The sequence below is a fragment of the Papaver somniferum genome, chromosome 5 (genome assembly GCF_003573695.1).
Source record: "Papaver somniferum cultivar HN1 chromosome 5, ASM357369v1, whole genome shotgun sequence".
Classification (NCBI taxonomy): Eukaryota; Viridiplantae; Streptophyta; class Magnoliopsida; order Ranunculales; family Papaveraceae; genus Papaver; species Papaver somniferum.
The window spans coordinates 125,189,336-125,214,632 of NC_039362.1; the positions used below are offsets into that span (position 1 = coordinate 125,189,336).

A 25,297-nucleotide genomic window follows, 5' to 3' on the forward strand; every position below is an offset into this window, starting at 1 on the left:
AGTGCTCTAACAGTTACGACTTAAAGACTTTATATAGGGATTCATTAAGCCCTGTCAGACTATGTTTTACCTGATAGTTTATGTATCCAATCTTGTTCTTCTTGATATTTGAGGTTTTTGTAATCTTGGATCAGGAACAAGAAACATAGAAATCACAAAGTTCTCTTCGTCTCGGTCTTTGTGATCAAGATAGATATTTAAACTCTTCTTTGATTTTTGTGGATTGTTCTTGAGAGGTGATTACTAACCCAGGCTTCTCAGCTAACTGAGTGTAAGTGTTCCGGATTCGTAAAGGTTTTCTGGACTTTGTCTATTACAAACATTTTCCCAAACCTAGATTGAAAAGTCAAAACAAAAATCAAATATGCTTGTCTATTAAAGGCTGATAGGTATCAAAATTATTCACTGAGGTTGAAGCAACTATTAGGATGTAAAGTAATCAACTAAGAGAATCTAGTGCACAGAATCTTGCGAGGTTCAAAGGGCGTAAGGAACATGACTGCAACTGAATTTTTTGTAGGGTGAATTCGGTCTCAACTAAATTCCAGTTTGAAGTCTGATAGTAGGATAATGTCTATAGCGGTTGAATACAGTGTGATGTTCAAAATTGGACGAGATCCCAGGGTTTTTATGCAGGTGCAGTTTTCCTCGTTAATAAAATTTCTGGTGTCTTGTGTTTTTCCTTTTCTGTATTATATTGTTTTATTTTTATAATAGGACTAACATAAGTGGTAAGTGAGTCAATCTATAAATTTGAAGTCCTTGTTAATTGAGATAAAAAAAAAATCCATGTTCTTGTTAAATTCGCATCTTGAAAGGTATATTGCAAATTTCATACTTGTTGGAATTCGGATCCTCTCTTAATTCTGACACGACTAGATTGATGTTAGATAATGATTTCTGAAATTTTCCAAGAACTCTTCTAAACAATCAGGTTCGCGGACCTTTGGTCTAATATATTGATTGTGGAAGAGCAAAAAAAAAATTGATACAATCTTATTGAATGGTCTTTTCTTTGACCTACTTGTGATTGTATTAGGTTTTGTCCATACAAGTTGCATAATGTAAAAGTTTGTGGTGGACTTGGTACTCTCTCCTTTTAATTAAGCATCTTTCGTATTCACATTTTTTATTTTAATGGTAGCAAGAAAACTTTAACTAGTCGAGGCACTAAATTAGAGATGTGAAAGGCTCCTGACTTTGTTGGATTTATCATTTTTGCATACACAAAACTAAAGTCACCGAGGACTTAATATTTCTAGAATCTCGGGTAAAATAAATAAATAAATATATTTTCTGGAAAAAGCAGATGGATAAGTAATCAATGGGCTTGTTTTGGGAATTTTTATCCCTGAAATAAGTTTTTTTTGACTCTACACATATTCTCGAAGAACATCTAAGAGGTAGGAAATAACATTTTTGATGCTACAAGGACAGGGATCATACTTTCCTCACATGGGACAAGATCCCGACTCCGTCATCAATCATTATGCTGGTAGTAATATAAGTCGTCATGAATAATTGATATAATTCGTGCAAAAAAAAAAACAAGCAAAACCAAACAAAAATAAAATTCATCAAAGCTTAGTTGCGAATTAAGTCGCTGTCTTTAAAACAATTTTACGGCTCTTCCCTAATCGTGCAAGCAGTTTTTTAAATTGCAGCGTCGTGTCCAAGATAAAACAACAGATTCTTTATCCTCTGGTCTCTCTTGCACTCCGAGAAATCGTTCAAAACTCTCTTAATTCTTGCTCATAGTACTTCTTATCTCATAATATATTTTATAAAAACTTGTTTTTCTTCCTCCAACAAAGCTATGCAGCTAAAATGAAATCAATTGTTTCTAAAAAAATATTAATAAGACTTAATGTTCTTTAAAATCCTCAACAATAACAAATTACAAGTCCTCTATAAGAAGTGCATATATCTCTTCAATCTTTATCCTTTGTTCCTAGTGAATAATCTGCAAACTTTTACGATGAAAGAAGGGCGCATATTCAGTATCAGTCTTTACAGACTATCTCTGCCAAAGTGCTGAAATTTTTGGTCGAACTTCCCTTTGGCCCAACAGCATGTTTCGCAAGACCTCTGAGGGCCCCAACCTTCTCTCTCAATTTCTCCTCAGAAAAGATCATATCTAAACATTCCATCGTCCCATCCTTCGTGAACACTCCATCTTTAATCCTAGTTCCTATCCCCCAAACATCTGATACCATACGACAATTAATTCTCTGATCACCGAAAAATGGACGGCATATCATTGGTACACCAGCCATTATGCTTTCTATCACTGAATTCCATCCACCATGTGTCACGAAAACGCCAACCGCATTGTGTCCAAGTACTTGTTGTTGCGGCGTCCATGGAACAATGTATCCCCTCTTTCTAGTCCTTTCAAGGAATCCAATAGGCAATTGACCTACCGAATGGTCTTTCAATGACCATAAAAATGGTACACCAGATTCTTCTAATCCTTCTGCTAAGGCAGCAAGTTCATCTGGTGGTGGTGTAGTCACTGTACCAAAACTGATATAAGCTACTGAAGTTGGGTTTTGCTTGTCTAACCATGCAAGACAGCCGTTGGGATCATCGTGAACATGTGATGGATTATGAGAAGTTAGTGTAAATGGACCTAATGTCAGACACTTCTGGAACTTGCATTTAAAATCTTCTAGAATTGGTAGGTCTAGTTCCGCAAAGGAATTCATGGTCACTGCAGTAGCCTGTGGCAATGTTGAACCCATCTTATGCATCATAAGTGAGAATTCTGGATCCAAACATCCATAAAGCACACCTTCTTGCAAGTCTTTGATTCTTATCAGAGATAACCCTGGAATGAAGTCAATGAGTTCTTCTTCACTCCCTTGAATACCTGTCAAGGATCTCAATGTACATAATTATTAGATATATATTGTGTTGCAACAATACGTCAAAACTTCTTTTTTTGGCGTATCAATACGTATTGTATGGATACGTGTATCCAATACGGCCAATACCAACTGTATAATTCTTTTTTTCAGTTAAAATATCAAAAGTTGGATAAGAAGCAACAGCTGTCCATATATTTCTTTAATACTAATAAAAGTTAGATATTTATCACCAGCTGTCATCACCCCCTCCAGTCAATACTTATCCCAAACTTTCTCCTCCTCCTCTTAATCTCAACATTTATCTGATTACCTCTAACTCTCTCTGTTTTATCTCCTCCAAAACCAGTAGAATACCCAAACCCTATTTATCCCAGATACTGATATACAACTATGAGCAAGAAAAGAAAAGACGCAAATCTCAACACCCCCTTTGGAATTATGTTGAAAAACAAGGAAAAGTGACGAAGGTGGTGGAAACAATAAAATCCAGTGCAAACAGATGCATGTATTTTGTTATGTTTCTATCTCACATATGATATATATATATTTTAAGACTACAGATTAATATTGAGTATTCCGTATCGCTGTATTACCATTTTTTTGTTGGTGTATCCTAATAACGTATTGGTATCCTGTATCGGATATCGTATCCGTATCGTTGCAACACAGGATATATATACTTACAGGTTGATCAAATAGGAATTTGCCTGCTACATAATTTACGAACCAAAATAAATTATTTAACTAATGTAAAATCCTAAATCAGCAAATTTTACCAAAAGAAAGTAAAAATTACATAAAACTTTTACCATCATAAATAAAGGAGCGGAATAATTACATACCATTAGGTCCAAGAGTGATGGACTGACGAATAAGGTCAGTATAAAAATTAGTAGATAAAGAACAAGGACCAGCAGTCCAGAATGAAACCAAAGGAACACCCAGTTCATCAGCCATATCACTTCCAAAATACAAGAATGAATCACAAATGAAGCACTTAATCATCTTCATCTCGTCACCATACACTGAATGAATCCCATTTCTATAATTCTCAACCATAGATTTCAAAAAGAAATTTATCTCGGCCATAGGATGTCCTGTAAAATCTTTTGGTACCCCATCATCAACATCATATGGCTTAATATTACTTGGAATATCATTTGGTGATGATGTTCCAAAAACTGATTGATTGGATTTAGATGCTGAGAAGAATGAAAATGTTAGTGTTGGTGCTTGTATTGCTAATCTACGTACTAGATTCAATAATGGTATTGCATGTGTTCCAAACGGAAATGCCATTACTACTACATGGTTTGGCTTTTTTGATGCCATATTTTCTTACTTAAAAGGGGAAGAGTTGAAAGAAGGTGGAGCGTGAGATTTTTTTTTTTTTTGTTAGTGTAAGATGAGACTTGGTTCTGAGGTTAGGTGGGGAAAATGAAAATGATGCGTCATAACTCGCATGCGTTCCTGTAAGTACACTCTAGGTGAATCCAGGATATCTTCTTGCTTATATGGGACCAAATCCCATATCAATCAACAAGTGCAACCAAAATAAATAAGACGATTCTGCGGCCCCAGCGTAGCTGTGCAAGCAGTTATTTAAATTGCAAGTTTGTTTCCAAGATAAAACAACCTATTTCTTAATCTTTTTATATCCTTCTTGCATCGCGAGAAATTGAGTACTATAGCTCTCTCAATTCTTGCTCGAAATACTTTTATTTGCATAATAGACTTCTAAGAATTTGTTTTCTTTTTCCCAGCATAACTTGTTTTTATACAGCTAAAATGAAATTAACTTCTATTAATGGAACTTAATATTCCTTAATCCCCAACCGTAAAAGAACGTAACTTCATTTATAGAGAATAAACAGGTACGGATGTAGAATAGCAGTAATAATGAAAAACAATTCCAGATTCAAGAAAAAACCTCCCAAGCTCCAAGGCTCCGCTCTCGGATTAATATTGTATACAGTGTACGTATGTACACCCAATAAGTAGGAGAATTTTTTTTAACCCTCTGACCAATTTAAGACCAGTTCCTATGGACTATGGAGTCTGACGGATTGGCCAACACCATTATGGAAAACCACTCAAAGAGACATGAGTCTCTATCCAGCGATGCAATCTCCTTTTTGATCAACGATAAAAACTCTGGCCCTAAGGGACGAGACAGAGTCTTTGTCTCAATGGTTGAATTATACATATATATGCCAACTTCTCTTTTCTGCCTATGCATACCCATTAATCTCTACCAAAACCTTCACAACTTCACAATTTCTTTCTCTACTTAAATTATTCGTATAGTGTGATCCAATAAAATATAGAAACAGAAAACTAGAGCTGTCAAACGGGCAAGTTAGGGTCAACCCGGCCCTAGCTTGCCAACCCGTACTAGGGTTAGGGTCAACCCTAGCCCTAGTACTATTCACGAACAAGCTCAAAATCCCAACCCTAGCCCTAGACGGGTCAACCCTGACGGGTTGGCGGGTTGGCTTGTTAATGTTATCAATTTAAAAATTAAATTTAAAATTTAGGATTGTTTAGGATTATTCATTTAGTAAAGGTCGAACCTAGGTCAATTTGGTGTTTAACTAGAAGCCCCACCACTGAGTTGTAAAGTGGACGTTTTTATTGCCACTTAATCAACGATATAGACGGTTACGACGCTTTAGTTCTCTTAGGCAGAGAACCCTAACATCAACTAAGCATTTTACTTTTTTTTTTATCATTTTATAAGTTTAAATTAATGTGAGTAAGACTAACTCACTGTTTAAATTATGCTAGTCCTTTTATCAATTTAGGACATCCCGAATAAATATGTGATTGATGAATCTAAGTTGTAATTTAATTTATTGATTGATTATTTAAAATCTAAAAATTGTTATATTTGTTTGGGTAGATCCAAAATTAGCTTTATTTATTGATTTAAAATTAACTAATTCTAATATATGTTTGCAAATCATGGATTTTAAAGAGTTGGTGGGATTGAGGGATATATTTATTAATTTTGACGGGTTGACGGGTAACCCGCTGGTTGGCCCTAGCCCGACTTGTTTTCTAGTAGGGTTGTATATGCCAACCCTAACCCGGCCCGTTTAGACAACAAGCCAAGCCGGGCCGGGTTGAAACAAGCCGGGTTAGGGTCAACACGCAAACCGGGTTATAAATTGACAGCTCTACAGAAAACGCCAATCACCAAGCAGCCAAGGACTACAAAAAACTGGACTAAGGATAAATATGAGTAGGGCTGTCAATGGAAGAATATCCGTCGGATATCTGGATATCCGATATCCGACAGGTTAAGAACTATCGGATATTCGATATCCGAGAATATCCTATAGGATATCAAAATCAGATATCGATATCCGATAGGTTAAGCTATCGGATAACGGATATTTATCCGATAATATCCGTTAGTAACAAAAAAATCTGTAAAGGTGAAATTATTCTCATACTGTCATACATAAAACTTGGAAACAGTACTCTTAAGATGGCATTTGAATTGTCTTCATCTGAATGTAAGTCTCTTACTCACACACATACATGAAAAGAAGCACAAGCAAATGCTAACGAAAGTAAAAACTTAACAGATATTCAAACAGGGTCTCTCTTGTCTTCATTCGTCTTCGGTTTCCAAAATTTCCATATCTGCATTATAACAATTAACAAGTCAACATTCAGATAGAATAAGATACACAACAATTGTCTAAGTAGTAATAATATGAACTATGCACTGAGTTTAAGAAGAAAAAAATGTTTACCTTCATCACAAATGAAATCTGGCAACCAATCGCTTAAGTAGAAGTAAAAGCTACTAAGCTAGATTTATGTATCCAGTTTCACTAATTTAATTTGAGCAGGAATCATACAAAGAGGGAAACTAAGACACATGAAACTCTCAAGCATCAATGCTACAGAGCACTAATAATACCAGCTTAAAGAAAAGACACTGAAAGCTTAGTCTTTGACTCTTTGTTCCCCAGTCCCTAGTTCATCCAATACTATCATGTGTATGATACAACATTACCAAATCATTTTCAAGAACAGTGGTCACATAATCACATTCCCCTAATTATTCTAAAAATCTCTATGATGCATTTGCTGAACCCCTAATTCACTTTTCTCAAATCAAAAAAAAAAAAGGGAAAATCATACAATAATCGATCTAAACTACTAAAAACCCTATATCCATCCAACATCTAAAATTCAAAAACCAAAAATTAGAAGAAAACTCACATCAAAAGATATTCATCAGTTTCCCTATTTCCATAAAACTTTCATAAACTTTCATAATCTCAGATTGTTAGGCCTCATATTCTTATTTAAGAATAAACCCATCTCAAATCTTTCTCTAATTTCATCATACCCTAAATTTTTTTGCAAGACAGAAACCACAAATCCCTAATTTCATGAAAATCGAACACAAAAATCGAATATGGAAATAGAAGTACCTGATTGAGCGGGTGAGTGATTGTCTGATTGATAAGCAAAGCAACTGAGTGAGTGATTGATCGGGAGAGACAGAGAGTGATCGATTGAGAACTGAGAAGAGAAGAGAAGGAAAAAAAGAAAACGAAAAAAATGACTCGGTTCTCGACTGAATCCACTCAATCCAGGCAGTGATAATCGATTAATAGATGAAATTACAATTATACCCCTAATTCTATCGGATATCGGATGTTAACCAAACGGATATAGCCTAATCCGATATAGATAGGTTAAGGAAGAAATATCCGATAATTTTTTTTATCCGATATCCGATAAAACGGATAAAATCCTATAGGATCTCGAATAATCGGAAACGGATTCCGGATATCGGACATATATTGACAGGCCTAAATATGAGGAGTTCGATGATGTTAAACAACTAGCTGGCCTTTGTGTATTCATTGAGCACATATCTAGCCATCAAGAGCGAGATCAACTTTTCCAAATCAATAGGTGGGTGATAGGAGTTCAGTGTGGTATTCCGGGTGATCTGAGTTCAGTATGGCATTTCGATACCTTCTTTTATTGTTTAAGACCGAGTCTGAAGATATTTGTAGATTGTAGTGGTGTTTCTATTCCATAAAGCATAAAAAACATAGGCTTAAAATTATTTAGATAATATTAGAATGTTGGTGGAAGATTAAAGTTCCAGGATTTCGAATGCGGTAAATTTATTATTTTCTAATTTAATTTTTTGTTTTACTTGCAAAATTTACATTACCTTATGGATATGAAAAATTTAGGATGTGCAAAATTTTGACTAAGCTATATTTACTGTACGCAGACTTCAGATTTTGCAATATGCAAAAGATTCAGATTATGCAAAATTTAGGATGTGCATATATAATTTAGAATGTGCAAAGATTTAATTATGAAAATGTTATTGATAGAAGTTACACCGTTAGATATGTATATGCTGTCAAGAATATTATGCGCTGGAGAATACTTTTATTTGACCAGGGAAGATGTGAGTCACAAGGGAAACGCCATGAACAACTTCAATTATATTGTGTTTGGTAAAAAAAAAAAACGCAATGCACATAAATATGCATCCTAGCGGAATAAGGGTGTCTAGGTTGAAGTGTTTTATAAAGCTATAATCATAAAGTAGAAGGGGACTACACATATTTGAACCTTGATGATGAGTTCAAAGGAGTATAACAGGCCAATGCCTTTTTCCAAATGCCAGCTCAGTGACAAAACTGTTTTATCGAGGCGTTGGTGAAATTTTTGCCATTTTAGCCGAACTATACATAGGCCTTGGTGAATACTCGAGCTCCAACTTAAGCTTAAATGGTTTGGGGGGGGGGGGGATAATGGAGGTAAATTTCGTTTCGATCATTTATTTTTATCTCTTTTAGTTTTTAAAACGGATATATCTAAAATTCTACTGTTATTATTTTCAGTATTGGTGTTATTGTTAGATCGTTGCTCAGTCGAACTCACAAGTTTTGTCATCTCAATCTTGTTGTCAATGTTAGTAGCACAAAAATATATCTTGATTTCTAGTTTACTTAATTCAAGTCTCGGACTACATTAGAGTATGGTAGTTGTCTCAAAGATCGAAAACTGAAGATCAAATGAAGACATTTGGATAACTTCATCAACAAAGAGATATGTGAAGACTGAACCATTCTATTTACTCATGATTATTACTATCCTATCTATATGAGACTATGTTGTATGACTTCTAATAGATATTGCAAAGAAGAAATTTCGAGTCATGCTTGTCTTATTAAACATCTCGAAATATAATTCAATCAGTAGTTGTTCATATACTTGACAAACTTAGTTAAGAATAATTTATTGTTTATTAACTATTTTGATTCAAGTTAATCATTTGAAAATTGGCCAAGTGATAGTGTTCATCATCTATGACAATTAGGAAAAAAATCAATTGATTAAACAAAGTTTCAAAACTACAAAAATTATGGACACATGAATGTATACGTACTTAGTACGCATACCATGGTCTTCCGAGTTCCGGAATAGGGGTAGGTACGCGTATACATTGTGCATACCCCTTTGAGTTAGTATAAAGGTATGGGGTACACGTAACCAGTATGCATACCTCAAGATCCTGAGCCCGTGAGTTTCCTTAGGGTGCGCATACCAGTACGAGTACCTTGGCCATCTGAATTCACGAACTGGTCTATAGGTATGCATACCCGTTCGGATACCTACACAGTACGAGCTAAAGCAGATGTATTCAAGCTATTTTCTAAAATTTGTTTGGCGACGATATATGACTCTTATATACACCTCTAAGTCACTTTAAACATTGTTAGAGAAATGCTTGTTTGAACCCCACAAGTTTTTCTATCTCAAGCTTGTTGTTAATGTTAAATGATCAAAACCATATCTTGATTTCTAGTCTGAAGTAAAGTCTAGGAATAGGTTAGAATTTGGTAGTTAAGTATCAGACATCACCATCGAAGACTGAAGATCCACGAATATATTTGGAGAATTTCTTTTATCAGGTATGTGAAGACTGTACCATTTTATTTACTCACTATCTTACCGTTCTATCTTTTGAGACTATGTCGTATGACTCTATTATATTTACAAAGAAGAAATTTTGAGTCAAGCTTGTCTTGTTAAATATCTCGAAAAATGATTCAAGCATAGATGTTGAAAGGTCCTTAACCGTTTTAGTACAAAACAAATTTTTATTATAGAATTAAATTTTGGATCAATTGACAACTTGTTACGCAAATGATTTTATCATTTGGGAATATTTAAAACATCATAAGAGAGAAATTCAGAACTTCTGTTATTTTTTCTCATGATAGGTTGGCAAACCAGTTCGCAAACCAGATATATCCGAGTTTCAGAAGTAAATGGAAGGTTGGAGAACCAGTTCGCAAACCACCAGTTCAGTTAGAAACAGTTCACGAACCGTGGTGAACTGAATTTTGGTGTTGGTATAAAAAGGCTTAAGGTTCACGAACCCAGTTCACGAACTGTATCCGTCTGAGTTCATAAACCGAGTACGATTGGAGAACCCAGTTTGCGAATAGTGTACATCCGAGTTCTCGAGCGGAGTAGGGTTGGTGAACCCGGTTCACTAATCGTATCACCCTGACTCGTGAACTTTAGCCTTATGGTTCACGAACCGTTTTACCAACGGTCCTAGTAGAGAAGATGCTCAAAGACTTTTATATTTTAATATGTTTAGAATTTTTATGACTCTCTTAAACACTTCTAAGACTTCATTGATCACTAAAACATTAATGTGTGTGCATCATGATTAAACTCTTATGTGTTTTAAATGAACATCAATTTCTTTATAGTTCGAAAGGCATATTTTCCAAAACATAACGGTGATTATACACGGTTCCGTAACTGGACCATAGTGTATATTCTTCTATTGTATTTTCAAGACTAATTTTTTACATGCTTGTTTGAAACCCTAATCAGAGTTTATCTAAACAGAGGAAGTATTAGCTTGATTCTCAAGTTATCTTAGCTTGAATTATAAGTAACCCCCAATCTTAAAAACTACTATAAATAGAGATGTTCTTTTAACCGGAAAATTTCATCCTTGACACCTTATGTCCTAGTGATTAATCCTAGAGTTGTCCTATATTGACCTCGCTTTCCTCTAAGAAACATAATTAGGTCTACGACTAATAGACTTCACTTTGGGCATTCGTGAAGCCAGGTCTGATTATCTTTACCTTGATAGTTCATGTATCATGATCCTGTTTTTCTATTATCGAGGTTCTCGTACATAATCCCTTTCAGTAAAGATAGGTAGAAATTGCAACGTTCTAGTAGATATTGTAAAGAAGAAATTTCGAGTCATGCTTGTCTTGTTAAGCATCTCGGAATATAATTCAATCAGTAGTTGTTTATGTACTTGACAAACTTAGTTAACAATAATTTATTGTTCATTAACTATTTTGATTCAAGTTAATCATTTGAAAAATTGGCGAAGTGATGGTGTTCATCATCTATGGCAATTAGGAAAGTTTCAGTTGATTAAACAAAATTTCAAAACTATAAAAATTATGGACACACATGAATGTACACGTACCCAGTACGTATACCATTGTCTTTCGGGTTCCGTAATAGGTGTAGGTACGCGTATACATTGTGCATACCCCCTTTGAGTTAGTATAAAGGGATGAGGTACATGTAACCAGTATGCATACCTCAAGATCCTGAGCCTGTGAGTTTCCTTAGGGTGCGCATACCCAGTAAGCGTACCTTGGCCATCTGAATTCACGAACTGGTCCATATGTGTGTACACCCGTTCGCATACCTACACAGTACGATCTAAAGAAGATGTATTCAAGCTATTTTCTAAAATTTGTTTGGCAACGCTATATGACTCTTATATACACCTCTAAGACACTTTGAACACTTTTAGAGCAATGCTCGGTTGAACCCACAACTTTTTCTATCTAAAGTTTGTTGTTAATGTTAGATGATCAAAACTATATCTCGATTACTAGTATATTAAGTCAAGTCTAGGAATAGGTTATAATTTGGTAGTTGAGTATCAGACATCACTATCAAAGACCGAAGATCCACGAAGATATTTGGAGAATTTCTTTTATCAGGTATGTGAAGACTGGACCATTTTATTTACTCACAATCTTACCATTCTATCTTTTGAGATTATGTCGTGTGACTTCTATTAGATTTACAAAGAAAAAATTTCGGGTCAAGCTTATCTTGTTAAATATCTCGAAATATGATTCAAGCATAGATGTTGAAAGGTCCTTAACCGTTTTAGTTCAAAAAGATTTTTATTGTATAATTAAATTATGGATCAATTGAAAACTTCCCATGCAAAGGATTTCATCATTTGGGTAAATTTCAAAGATCATAAGAGAGAAATTAAGAACTTCTGTTATTTTTGCCCATGATAGGTTGGCAAACCAGTTTGAAAACCATAGATATCCGAGTTTTAGAAATACATGGAAGCTTGGCGAACCATTTCGCAAACCGCAAGTTCAGTTGGGAACAGTTCACGAACCGTGATGAACTGAATTTTGGTGTTGGTATAAAAAGGCTTAAGGTTCGCGAACCTAGTTCACGAACTGTGTCCGTCTGAGTTCATAAACCAAGTACGGTTGGAGAACCTAGTTTGCGAATAGTGTACATCTGAGTTCTCGAGCGGAGTAGGGTTGGTGAACCCGGTTCACTAATCGTATCACCCTGACTCGTGAGCTTTAGCCTTACGGTTCACAGACCGTTTTACCAGCGGTCCTAGTAGAATTTAGCAGATGCTCAAAAACTTATATTTTTTAATATGTTTAGCATTGTTATGACTCTCTTAAACACTTCTAAGACTTCATTGATCACTAAAACATTAATGTGTGTGCATCATGATTAAACTCTTATGTATTTTTAAATAAACATTAATCTCCTTATAGTTCGAAAGGCATATTTGCCAAAATATAACGGTGATTATACAAGGTTCCGTAACCAGACCATAATGTAAATTCTTCTATTGTATTTTCAAGACTAATTTTCACATGCTTGTTTGAAACCCTAATCATAGTTTTATCTAAACAGAGGAAGTGTTTGCTTGATTCTCAAGTTATCTTAGCTTGAACTGTAAACAACCCTCAACCTTGAAAAACTATAAATAAAGATGCTCTTTTAACCGGGAAATGTAATCCTTGACACCTTGTGTCCTAGTGATTGCTAGAGTTGTCCTATATTGACCTAGCTTTCCTCTAAGAAGCATAATTAGGTATACGACTAAAAGACTTCACTTTGGGAATTCGTGAATCCAGGTCCGACTATCTTTACCTTGATAGTTCGTGTATCCTGATCCTGCTTTTCTGTTATCGAGGTGCTCGTAATCCCTTTCAGGAAAGATAGATAGAAATTGCAAAGTTCTTTTCGTCTCAGATTTTGTGATTCCTCAAGATAGATATATGAAAACTATTTTTAATTGATAAATTAAAGCTTGTTTTTGAGAGGTAGTAAAAAATCCAGGTTTCTCATCTAAGTGAGTGTAAGAGTTCCGGATTATGAGGTTTACTAGCTTTGTCTATTGCAAACAGATTTACAAGCCTTAATCTTTGATCTAAATGGAAATGAAATAGGCTTATCTGTTAGAGGCATGCTGGTATCAAAAGTCTTCACTTAGGCTGAAGCAACTCTTAGGTTATAAAGGACGTAAGCTAAGCGAATCAATTGCGTAGAGCCTTGCGAGGTTCAAGAGACGTAAGGAGCGCGACTGTAACTGAATCGCTTAGAGGGTGGATTTGTACTCTCAATAACATTCAAGTCCGAAGTCTGATAGTTGGCTAGTGTCTGTAGCGGCTTAATAGAGTTTGATGTTCAAATACGGACGAGGTCCCGTGGTTTTTATGCAGTTGCGGTTTCCTCGTTAACAAAACTTCTAGTATCATGTGTTTTTCCTGTTACACATTATATTGTTTATCTTTATAATAAGATTTGCACAAGTAATACGTGTTCAGTCTTAGTAGATACGTCCATCTAATTGTGATCGATCGTGGGACTTGTTTCTTGTAGAACTCGTATCTTGATAGATAAATAACAAGTTTATTACATGACAGAATTCTGATCGGATTATATTTGGATACGACTAGATGATCTTCAATGACTTATTTCAAAGTGGAGGATAATGGGGTTCACATCTTGGATTGTTTTCATTTTTAGTAGGAATGCAAAAGCTTTGTAAGGACATATTATCAAAATATTAAGTTAAATTCACTATCCTTTGAGTTCTTTTGAAAAAGAAAAGAGACAAGACTACGAGTCAGTGTAAAAATAATCATGTCCATGAATCTTAGCCAGATTGGATACGACCAACGTAAGCAAAATGTTGACTGCATAACGTATATTGGGGTGAAATATTCAAGAGTATACCCAAATGTACTTTGTAATATCTGGGTGCTCTTTATCCAAGAACATAAATAGTAGTCTAAATTTTGTAAAAGAATCGGGAAATTTTGAATCCATCATTGAGATACCAAAATTCTTCAATACCACAAAACTTAATTCTTTTCCATATGAACAATAATCTTTTTGTTTAGAAAACTCCTAATAGTGCCTCATCGAATCCGATAAAAAATAACTGAATTTATCAATAAATATGATATTGTGTTTCGTTAATTAAATTCAGTCGGATTCGTAAGAATCAGAATACGACATGGTATTATGGCTCTTTCCAAGCCATTCATAAATCATTTTCCACGTCAGTTTAGGAAGAGCCTAGCCGTAGTGGTTATTCCCTCTTTTTAATAGAAAAACGGGCAATGATAGTCTGTTTTCTACTTTATTGGATCGATTAATTTCTAATTCATACGAGATTTAACAAAAACCCAATTTACTTCTCTATTGACCCACTAAGTTAAACTATTTTTAACCTTTATCCATTTTAATTAGTTAAAAAAACTTTATGCTAAAATCCCACTTAATCCACTAAGTTCCAAGGTTTTTAAGAGTAGAACAAATAACCATTGTCAGTTTTTCACTTTTTCAAAATCTCCTCTCGCAGGAGTTTCTAAAGGCTTCTCTTAAATATAGTCCACACATTTATTAACCATAGCCCAAAAAATATAAGTTAAAATGAAAATCCAAACTTGTCTTAATTTTTAGTAACAATTAAACTTAAATTTTTCTTCTTACTCACAATCAAAATAAACCTAACTTCTCTTTCAATCATACTTCATCATATTTCAAGTTAGTTATAGTTGTTCTTTTATAATTCTCATATACAATTAAAAACCCTAATTCTTACTTTTCCCCAAAACAAAATAAACCCTAATTCTTAATTCTCTCCAAAATGATATTCTTTTTTTTAATCATGATAAAATTAAAATTAATAGCAACATATCACTTTAATTGTTTCATTCAAAAATTTCCACAACAACATCAATCGAAGAGGAATTAATTTAGGGTTTGATTCTTTTCCTAGGATAATTTTCCTAAAACTCCATAAACACAATTTATAAAAGAAATTCTTTAGAATGTTTTTTTTCTCAATCATGATTGGACCAATAGATTGAGGATATTGATTATTTTTCAAAAACATTAATCATGTCAAATATCTTACATGAACTTAATTATGAAAATTAGGTAATTAACGTTTTTATTTATTTATTTAGGGATTTAATGATCATCTTAATATTTTGGGCTATGTATAATAATTATGTATAATTTTGTGGACTATGTGTAATGATTTTAAAGTTCTGTTTGGTTAGATAAATCACTTATTTTAAATGGGCTATGATTAATAAAAGCATGGATTACATTTAAGAGAAGCCATAATTAATAGCATACGTCTGTGGTAATTGAGGTTTTACGCGATGAGAAGAGGTTCGAAACCTCCATAAGACCCAATCTAACTCATAAAAATACTTCTGCCTCAGTTTTAGAAAAAGCCATTATTTCGCTTTTCATCTTTCAAAAAAAAGAAAAAAAAAAGTGAAAAAGTGAATGCACCACTTCTTCCAGAGTATTTAGTCCACCTTTATATCAACCATCTTTTTCTTGAGTACATTTGTACGAGTATGTAAGAATTTGTCACCGTCCGTATTACGCATCCCCTTTAACCAGGTTGTCAACAACAGGTAGGGCTGTTCATGGTCGGTTTTGGTTCGGTTTCTAGCCAAACCAAAACCGAAACCAACACTATCGGTTTCTAAAAATCTAAACCAAACCAAACCATTAACCATTGGTTCGGTTTCCAAATGGTTCCAGCCGGTTTCGGTTTTTCCCAGTGGTTTTCGGTTAACCGATAATTATGTCAGTTTCCTGAAACTGACAGTTCAAATGTTTAAGAAAGAAGGAAGACGGGAAGAAGAAATTCCAGTAGCAACAGTAACTGTCGTAGTTGAGGGTGGACAAGGGAGGCGACTGAGAGAATGAGAAAGAGAAAGAAGAAAGTATCATACTGAAATATTAGATTTGGGGTTTCTATTTATCCTCCAAATCCATGGATAAAATCTAATACTTGTAAATCAACGATGGAAACTAAGTATAAAAATTAATCGGTTTTCCAATGGTTTTTGGTTCGGTTTTAGAGGTCAAACCAAACCAAAACCAACACTATCGGTTTTCCACTTTCTACACCATAACCAATCCATTAGTAAATGGTTTGGTTCAGTTTCTTCCTAATCGGTTTGGTTCGGTCCGATTCCAACGGAAAACCGAAACCATGTTCAGCCCTAACAACAGGTTAAAGTTACATACCTAACCCCATCGTAAAGATGATTTGAGGAAAGGTAATTAAAAATTGTCTGACTTTGGCCAACATACCAGGAATGAGTAAATGGCCGGCATTAGATACTAATATGCTGATTAAACAAAACGTAATTCTGGCAATATTCATAACAGAAAAGTTCTTCCAAAAAAATGGAGGTGGTGATCATTATCGAACATGGCTTCCACCATCTCGTTGAAAAAACAACTACTAATTAAAATCGCAGCCAATGTTTAGTAGTTCTGAAAGTGTATATATATGGATGCACAAGTCTTGCAAATTTACAGCTCCCACAAAACAAATCTTTCCTGTATCCATTCTGCATTACCTCGCAAAGATGAAGAAGAATAACCAGTTCAACGGTGTCATTGCCAGCATCCTTGTAGCAGTAATTCTCTTTCATTGCAGCCAAACCCATGCCCAGTATCCTGATTATCAGACAGAAGAGTATCCTGATCAGACATCCCAGTATCCTGAGCAGACAGAACAGTATCCTGAACAGACAGTCCAGCATCCTGATCAGACAGGCGATGCTAGCGGTTACGGACACGCTGCACACGCACCTCTAGACACAAAACACCAATTCTTAGATTACCAAAATGCAGCTCGTTCCTTGGTAGGGTGTGCACCATTTAAATGGAGTGAAGAATTGGCAAACTTTGCAGCATCCTACGCAGAACAAAGGCGATCCGATTGTGCTTTGATACATTCAGATGGTCCATTGGGTGAAAATCTGTTCTGGGGTGGTGGTTATGGATGGACACCAGCTCAAGCTGTCAAAGCTTGGGTTGATGAAGGCCAATATTATGATCATTCCACTAATTCCTGCGCACCTGGTCAGGAATGTGGTCACTATACTCAAATCGTTTCGGCGAGAACCACGAGTGTTGGGTGTGCTATGTTGCAGTGCGACGGTGATTTGGGAGAATTTATCATCTGCAACTACGCTCCAGCCGGAAATTACATCGGCGAAAAGCCATACTAACCTTCTTATTTTTTGTGTATTTCAAGATTTGTTATGTTTGATCACAGGTTCGTGTATCGTGTTGGTCACCTCTAGAGAGAAACTTTGTAATCTTTTTTCCATAAAAGAAACTATTTTATCTTTTTTTTTTTTTTTTTTTTTGATTTTGTGAGATTTCATTAATATGTGTAATGAGATGAAAAATGTTGTGAAGTGAAAAATTTTCATACTCCGATACATAACTCTTTCTTCCGATAAAACGGTTTTTCCTTGGAATATCGGTTATGGTAGTAAGAAACCAAAAGACGGGTGTAAATAGCTATAACCATGGGCACCCCCGCACCCGTCATCGCTAACAAAACCCCAAAAACCCCTGACCTAATCGCCAACCTGCGAATTCTCGCAGATTCAATAGAGAGAAACAGAGAAGCCGAAACTAGGGTTTAACAGAGGCGCAGTAGAAATCAACTATAAGGGTTAGATTTTTCGATTCAATTAGCTTCTGGGTCTATCATTTAGTAGCGATGGGGAAAGTAGAGCAGAAGAAACGTGAAAATTTCAAGAAAAAAGCAAAATCTGGAGGATTTGAATCAATGGGTTTGAGTTCTGATGTATATAGAGGTGTTAAACGTAAAGGGTATACAGTACCAACACCTATACAGAGGAAAACGATGCCACTTATATTGTCTGGAGCTGATGTTGTAGCTATGGCTAGAACTGGTTCAGGAAAAACTGCTGCTTTTTTAGTTCCTATGCTTGAGAGATTGAAAAAACATGTTCCTCAAGGTGGTGTTAGAGCTCTTATTCTTTCTCCTACTAGAGATTTGTCTTTACAGACTTTGAAGTTTGCTCAGGATCTTGGCCGTTTTACTGGTAAGATTTTCATTTTGTTTGTATTTGATTTGTGTTTTGAATTGAAAACTAGCAGAAATCAGATGATGATAATGATATTAGTTGTTTTTGGTAGAAAGGGGTATTCACACTTTTGATGGTTAGCTTGATTTAGAGAAGGAATGAATTGCTTGGGATGTCGAACCAATGTTATTATTTGTGTTTGTAATGAGGGAGACACTGGTATTTGATAAGACTCTTAATGGATTTTGAGTTGCGTTGAATCGAATTTGTATTGTGAAATGGATATTTTAGAATTGGAAAATTGCAGATTGATGTTTTAGGTGCTATTGTGATTTTTTTTTGTTTGTTTTTGGAAGTTTTGTCATGACTTCTTGATATTTTCGTTTGACAGATCTTCGTATTAGTTTACTGGTTGGTGGTGATAGTATGGAAACCCAGTTCGAGGAATTAGCACAAAATCCTGATATCATCATTGCAACTCCTGGTAGGCTGTTGCATCATTTGGCAGAGATTGATGACATGTCTTTACGCACCGTAGAATATATGGTGTTTGATGAAGCTGATTCTCTCTTTGGCATGGGATTTGCTGAGCAGTTGCATACTATCCTGGCACAGTTAAGTGAGACCCGTCAAACGTTGCTCTTCAGTGCAACCTTACCAAGTGCCCTAGCGGAGTTTGCAAAGGCAGGACTGAGAGATCCGAGGCTTGTTCGGCTTGATCTGGACAGTAAGATTAGTCCCGACCTACAGCTCACCTTCTTCACATTACGCCAGGAGGAGAAATCTGCTGCAATATTGTATCTAATCCGGGAACAACTCAATTCAGACCAACAAACGTTGATCTTCGTTTCAACAAAGCATCATGTGGAATTCCTCAATATTCTATTTAGAGAAGAAGGTATTGAGCCTTCTGTATGTTATGGAGATATGGATCAAGATGCTCGCAAGATTCATATATCGAAATTTAGGGCAAGAAAGACGATGCTGCTAATTGTGACTGATGTTGCAGCAAGGGGTATTGATATACCATTTCTAGATAATGTTGTCAACTGGGATTTTCCTCCGAGTCCTAAAAGTTTTGTCCATAGAGTTGGGCGAGTTGCACGAAATGGTCGAACTGGTACTGCATTTTCTTTTGTTACACCCGAGGATATACCTTACGTCCTAGATCTTCATCTATTTCTCTCCAAGCCAATTAGACCTGCTCCAACTGAAAAAGAGGTTCTGCAAGATAAGGATACAGTATTGTCGAAAATTGAGGGGGCAATAGCAAGTGGAGAAACTGTCTATGGGCGATTTCCACAAACTGTTATTGATCTTGTTTCTGACAGAGTTAGGGAAATTATCGATGGGTGTACGGATCTAGAAGTGTTGCAGAGGACGTGTTCTAATGCCTTTAAGTTGTATACAAAGACAAAGCCTTTACCTTCAAGGGCTTCCATTAAACGTGCAAAAGCATTGTCACCGGAAGGATTGCATCCCATGTTCAAGAACCTAATGGGTGGCAATGAGCTAACAGCTGCTGCCTTTTCTGAGCGTTTGAAAGCTTTCAAGTGAGTGTACTGCATTATGGTTTTTCTTCCATCAGACTTGAAATTGCTTTAATATAATCTTTAAACACAAATACACAATGTTAGTGAGGTACAACATTGTTCTGTCGAAATTGTTTGTATATGTTTATGTTTTTATTTTCTCTATAGTTGCTAATTTGTGTAATGGGTTACGAATACCAGACCGAAGCAGACTATATTAGAAGCAGAAGGGGAGAAATCAAAGAACTCACGTGTAAGATTTCTCAACTTTAAACCTTATATATTCATGCATTCTTTTTCTTTATTAGTTCCTTACTATATGTACTGGATCCCATTTCAATTGTCATAATGATTTTTTATTTGTAGTATCACATGCTTTCATACTCCCCATAAGCCCTTAGATTTCCACATTTGTTAGTTGCTAGTTGCTAGTACTATCTCATCAAGGCAGAGTTTTTATAAGTTAGCTTTAGGAAGGGTTTTCTTGTCTGGCAATCATTATGCTGATGCTAATTAGGTTACTCTTACTAGGAAACGCCATTTTGGGAAAGAATTTATGATAATAAAAACCAATAGAAACTGGGAGGGAATAAAGTAGAGAAGGAATATCAGATAAATTAGGTATCAGGGTTCAAGCTATTAGTGATTTGAGAACCAATAATTTTTAGACCTTGAAGAGAGAATTAGGCATTGACCCTGTAATGTTGGTGACTGACTTAATGGATAAGTGGGGAGGTTGAGTCTCCATAGAACACGGTTATAAATTAGCAAAATGTATCCAGTGTAATAGGACTGCATTGAGGTGAATGGTGTTACATGCATATTCATCCTCTCATAAGTTTTTAGATGTTTTTGAAGAACGGTTGCACACTATCCCGTCATTTTATATATCAAGATCACGCTTTGAACTGCAGGGTTCTTCTAGTCAATGGGTCGATGTCATGAAGAGGAAAAGAGATGTTCATGAAAAAATAATCACACTTCATCATCAACAATCTGCTGATCTTGTGGCAGAGGTACTTTGGCCCTTCAAAATAATTTAATTTTTCTTTTTCTTAATATATATGTTTCTTCTCAATGTTTCACAGACCTATTGCACTAAAGATTGATCTGTAACCGTAAACCAGGCAATTATAAAATAGACTCATATCCAGTGGTGTATTTTGTGTTTGTATGTATGTTACAAAGAAGAAAATGATACTAAGCAACCAAGATATCTTCAGTTTTACATCCAAAGGATGCAACCTGTGTAACTCTTACTTGCCATGATTCTAATAATTAATATATGTTATAAAAGTGGTTACTAAATGAACCCATGTTTCATATTTGGAATGGGAATTTTGCAAGGAGGTAAGGGGTTTAATGATCTGTGTTGCATTTTTAGAGAGGCTGGAAGGCGTAGTATGGAGTCTTAGTACGTGTGATTCATTGACTTCTGTCTCGTTGGATAAAATATAAAATATGTGCACTTTATGTGTTGATTAAAGACGATAACCGCTTCCTAGGTCTTTTGTCTGAGCCTAATGAACTCTTTCTGTGTTACTATTCAGGAAGCCAAATCAGAAGCCGCACTTGACGAGGATTTAGAAATCGCGTTACCAAAGAAGAAGAAGAAAAAAGGTAACTATACTTCTATTTCCACATTCCATATTCATTTGTTTTCCTCCTCTTTTTTTAAGCTTCTGATTGCCCAAATGTTGAATTTCTTAAATGCTCAAGACACCTCTATTATTAGGATTGCATGGAAGGAAAGTAGGTCGACTATTTGTATGAATGTTGCAATTACCATTCACCTAATTGCATTATTTTTACGCTTTATCTCTTTTGTTAGTGGACAAAATAACTTATACCCTTGCAGATTTTGTGAGCGTCTAGAGACTCTAGACATATCGTTTGATGGTATCCCACGATAGCTGTTTAAGTTTATTTAAGAATCACGGCCTCGTACAAAATATTTCAGAAGCTGTTGCTTTTCTCTACTTAGTAATATTCATCAAGTTTTGGATTGATGTCTTATGAACTAGTAATTGTTCTTTGCCCAAGGCGTACTGCTTGTTTTACTAACTTGGGGTATCACTTTCAAGAAAATTGTTGCGTTCCGTCATTATGATTCCTCTCTAAAATTGTCCAGCAACTAATGAGTTCATTATGTGTGGGGTCAACCAAGGATCAGTAGATGTTGAGAGGTTGGTGGAACTGAAAACTGTATCATATCTCTGAAGTTAGGAGAGTAACTTCGAATGGCATTTTCTCATTTTTAGCATGACCACACTAAAAGCTATTCTAATTTCTAACAGTTGTAAGGTTTCGATGTGGTTTTCAAATTTTGAAGTTGATCTGGGGGACATACAAGCAGTTTTGATGGTTTAAAAAATTTGGTAGAATTGTTGTTTTAGGATTACAAGACAGGTTTGAGTAAAATATTCAGTTACTTACATTAAAGGGTGTCACAAAAAGCATATATTTAATTTTAAACTTTAGATAGATGATGGGAATTTAACTTCCAATTCATAATATAGTATACACTTGGAGTTATCTGTTCTGTTACCTTACCATTCTTGAGTTATACATCCAGTTTAGGCGTTGTCAGCATGCCTTTTCCCTTCCTAACCCGTTAATTTTTCTGGTCAGTGCTAGAGACGGCGGGTTCCAAAAGAAAGGCAGAAAGCTTCAAGGATGACGAGTACTTCATAAGTTCAGAACCAACAAATCAAGTACGTTTTTCTTTATTCCCGGTGCCTGCTTTTTCTGGTAGCAAATCCATTTCTTTTGTCCTGAGTTTACAACTTTACATAATCAAGGGGTCAACAAGAGTCATTTGCAAATGAAGTGTGGTTATTTATTCTTTTTTTCAACGACCAAAGAATTCATCATTTATCCCTTCAAAAAGAGACAAGGCTGTTTAACCAAAGAAAGCATCATCTATCGCTTTGAAAAGAGAGACAAGGCTCTTTATATCTTTTACGTTTAAGAATCCATTGAAATTGCTGTCAACAGAAAGTATGAGGCAAATTATAAGCTTATCAACAAAAATGTTTGATTTGCAAATTTAACTTTTTTCACGAATGGAAAGTAGTTGAGTAAATTTCGAATCACAATCTAGAAGTAAGTTTTTGTAGGACTCCTAAAACAGTACTTCAGAAGGTGCTTTATCAATATGTATGGTAGTAATGGTTCCTATACTATTTTGTAAGCGTGGTTTTGGAATTGAACAATTTGGCATGCATTCCATACCATTTTGCAGCACATGGAGGCAGGACTCTCTGTCAGAGCTAATGAGGGATTTCATTCAAACAGGTATTAAAATATATCATACTTTTATAGTTTGAATTCATCCGGCCTCAACCTGCGTGAGCAGCATTAAGTGTCTGGTTGTTCGTTCACTTTTTGTTGTTAAATTTAGGAACTTTCAGATGCTATTTTGATGTTCATTAAGTTTTTCCAATACTTTTAGGTTGGACTCGGCTATTCTTGATCTAGTGCCAGATGATAATGCTAGCATGAAGAAGAAAACTTCTCAGTTTCACTGGGATAAGGTTCTCTATAAACTCACTCGTCATCAGTTTCCTTATTTCTTGTTTGCTTTGATGTGTTATTAAGAACCATTTTCTGGTTACCTTTTGCAGAAAGCTAAGAAGTATATCAAAATGAACAATGGTGATCGTGTGTCAGCCAGCGGAAAGGTATGTCTTTTGTGTTTCAAATCTGCTTTAATTTTGCCACATGACTGAAAATTAAAACACTTATACATTATTGAGCTTCTGCTAATTGCATGCAAAAGGCATGTCTGTCTATTAGCACAGAAAAACATTTGAATGGGTTTCCCATATAGTTGTAATGCGTTGTATGATTATACACTTGTACCAACATTCTGCTTTAACAACATGGTTCTTTACTTTCGGGAGCAGATTCCCATTATATCTGGTACCCCATACTTTGATGTTGGATATCGGACATTATATTTTCTTTAGTTTTCTACATTGGTGTACTGATGATTCATCCAATACTTTCTTTAATTTTCTACATTGGTGTACTGATGATTAATCCAAGTCCGGATGTTGTGGTTATGCAGATTATAACTGAAAGTGGCGCAAAAGTGACAACTACCAAGACTGGCATATACAAAAGGTGGAAAGAACGGTCTCACAGTAAGGTTTCTTTTGGGGGGTCAAATACTGAAGGACCTTCTGATGAGGGAAGTGGAGAACGAGGAGGCTCTACAGGTATACTCATATTCACCTACTTTTTTGGTTGTCTGCTGTTGATAAACTGTACTTTGATATGTGGAAGGCATGAAAAGTATCTTTTTCTCTGTCCTCGTTTTACATAGATGATAAGAAAGTTTGTTAAGGAATGCTTATGTTTTTCTTAACCAGTGTCCAGAGATTCATCACGAGGAAGAAGAGGTGGTGGTAGACCATTAAGAGGGGGAACTAGATCTCGAGCGATTCCAAACGCGCACATTCCTTCAGAACTAAGAGATCCCGACCAAGTTAGGAAGAACAGACAACAGGAAGCAAACAAGGCTTCTTTCTCGAAGACTTCAAGAGGTAAAAAGTTCGGAAGAAATGGAAAGATAGGGGGCGGTAGGGGCGGTGGAGGTAGGGGTGGAAGTAGAGATGAAAGTGGGTTCGGAGGTAGAGGCGGCGGTAGAACTGGTGGTAGAGGCGGCGGTAGAACTGGTGGTAGAGGCGGAGGTAGAGGTGGAAGCAGAGATGATGGTGGATTCAAAGGTAGAAGCAGTGGTAAAAGCGATGGTAGAGGCGGAAGTAGAGATGATGGTGGATTCAAAGGTAGAGGCAGTGGTAGAGGTAGTGCCAGAGGCGGAGGAAGAGGTGGTAAAGGAGGTAGCAGATATTGAAAGACAACAAATTAGGAAACATCTGCATCTCTATCATTTTGGCATACATTCTTGTATCACTTCATATTTTTTCGTTTTCGTCTTCAATAACCAGAAAATTTTGGCATACCAGAAAATAATATTTGGATCCCCTTCTTCTAATAGGTAAATTTAAACTCAGTGTTACACTTTGAAAAGAAAAAACTGGTGGTGCTTTCAATCTAATAGATTGGTCAATCGGATAAATCAGCTATAGGGTGTTTGGAATTTTGAATAAGCTTTTTTGCTTTCTTGTTTTTGGAGAAGCAAAAGCTCTTATTTTCTTGAAGGCAATGTATCATGAATGCATGCATGCATCTCGCAGTCCCTAAACGGAAATGATGAGTGTAGAGCTGGAAATTTACACACTTAAACAGTAAATCATGTTGAAACATTAGCATTACTCTAATAATGCCTGATGAAAGAGATTTTCTTCCTTCAAATAAGTAAGAAAAAACCATTTTGCTTAACGTATTCCATGAATAATGCCTGGTGCAGTGAACCTCTTGT

At 35.6% G+C, this 25,297-nt stretch overlaps 3 protein-coding genes across 3 annotated transcripts; 2 read left to right on the forward strand and 1 right to left on the reverse strand.

Moving 5' to 3' along the window:
• Nucleotides 1–2,003: 2,003 nt before the first annotated feature.
• LOC113279549 (anthocyanidin 3-O-glucosyltransferase 7-like) lies at nt 2,004–4,169 on the reverse strand. Its single transcript, XM_026528237.1, has 2 exons — nt 3,713–4,169; nt 2,004–2,872 (listed from the first exon to the last, which is right to left on the reverse strand). The coding sequence occupies exons 1-2, from the start codon at nt 4,167–4,169 to the stop codon at nt 2,004–2,006; spliced, it is 1,326 nt and encodes a 441-aa protein (XP_026384022.1).
• Nucleotides 4,170–16,855: 12,686 nt separating this feature from the next.
• On the forward strand, nt 16,856–17,662 carry LOC113282612 (pathogenesis-related protein PR-1-like). Its single transcript, XM_026531655.1, has one exon. The coding sequence runs from the start codon at nt 16,895–16,897 to the stop codon at nt 17,540–17,542; it is 648 nt and encodes a 215-aa protein (XP_026387440.1). The 5' UTR covers nt 16,856–16,894; the 3' UTR covers nt 17,543–17,662.
• Nucleotides 17,663–17,893: 231 nt separating this feature from the next.
• On the forward strand, nt 17,894–24,997 carry LOC113282611 (putative DEAD-box ATP-dependent RNA helicase 29). The gene is made up of 11 exons (XM_026531654.1): nt 17,894–18,394; nt 18,768–19,929; nt 20,110–20,161; nt 20,823–20,924; nt 21,459–21,528; nt 22,540–22,622; nt 23,153–23,205; nt 23,363–23,444; nt 23,535–23,591; nt 23,981–24,131; nt 24,285–24,997. The coding sequence occupies exons 1-11, from the start codon at nt 18,046–18,048 to the stop codon at nt 24,767–24,769; spliced, it is 2,646 nt and encodes an 881-aa protein (XP_026387439.1). The 5' UTR covers nt 17,894–18,045; the 3' UTR covers nt 24,770–24,997.
• The last annotated feature ends 300 nt before the right edge of the window (nt 24,998–25,297 follow it).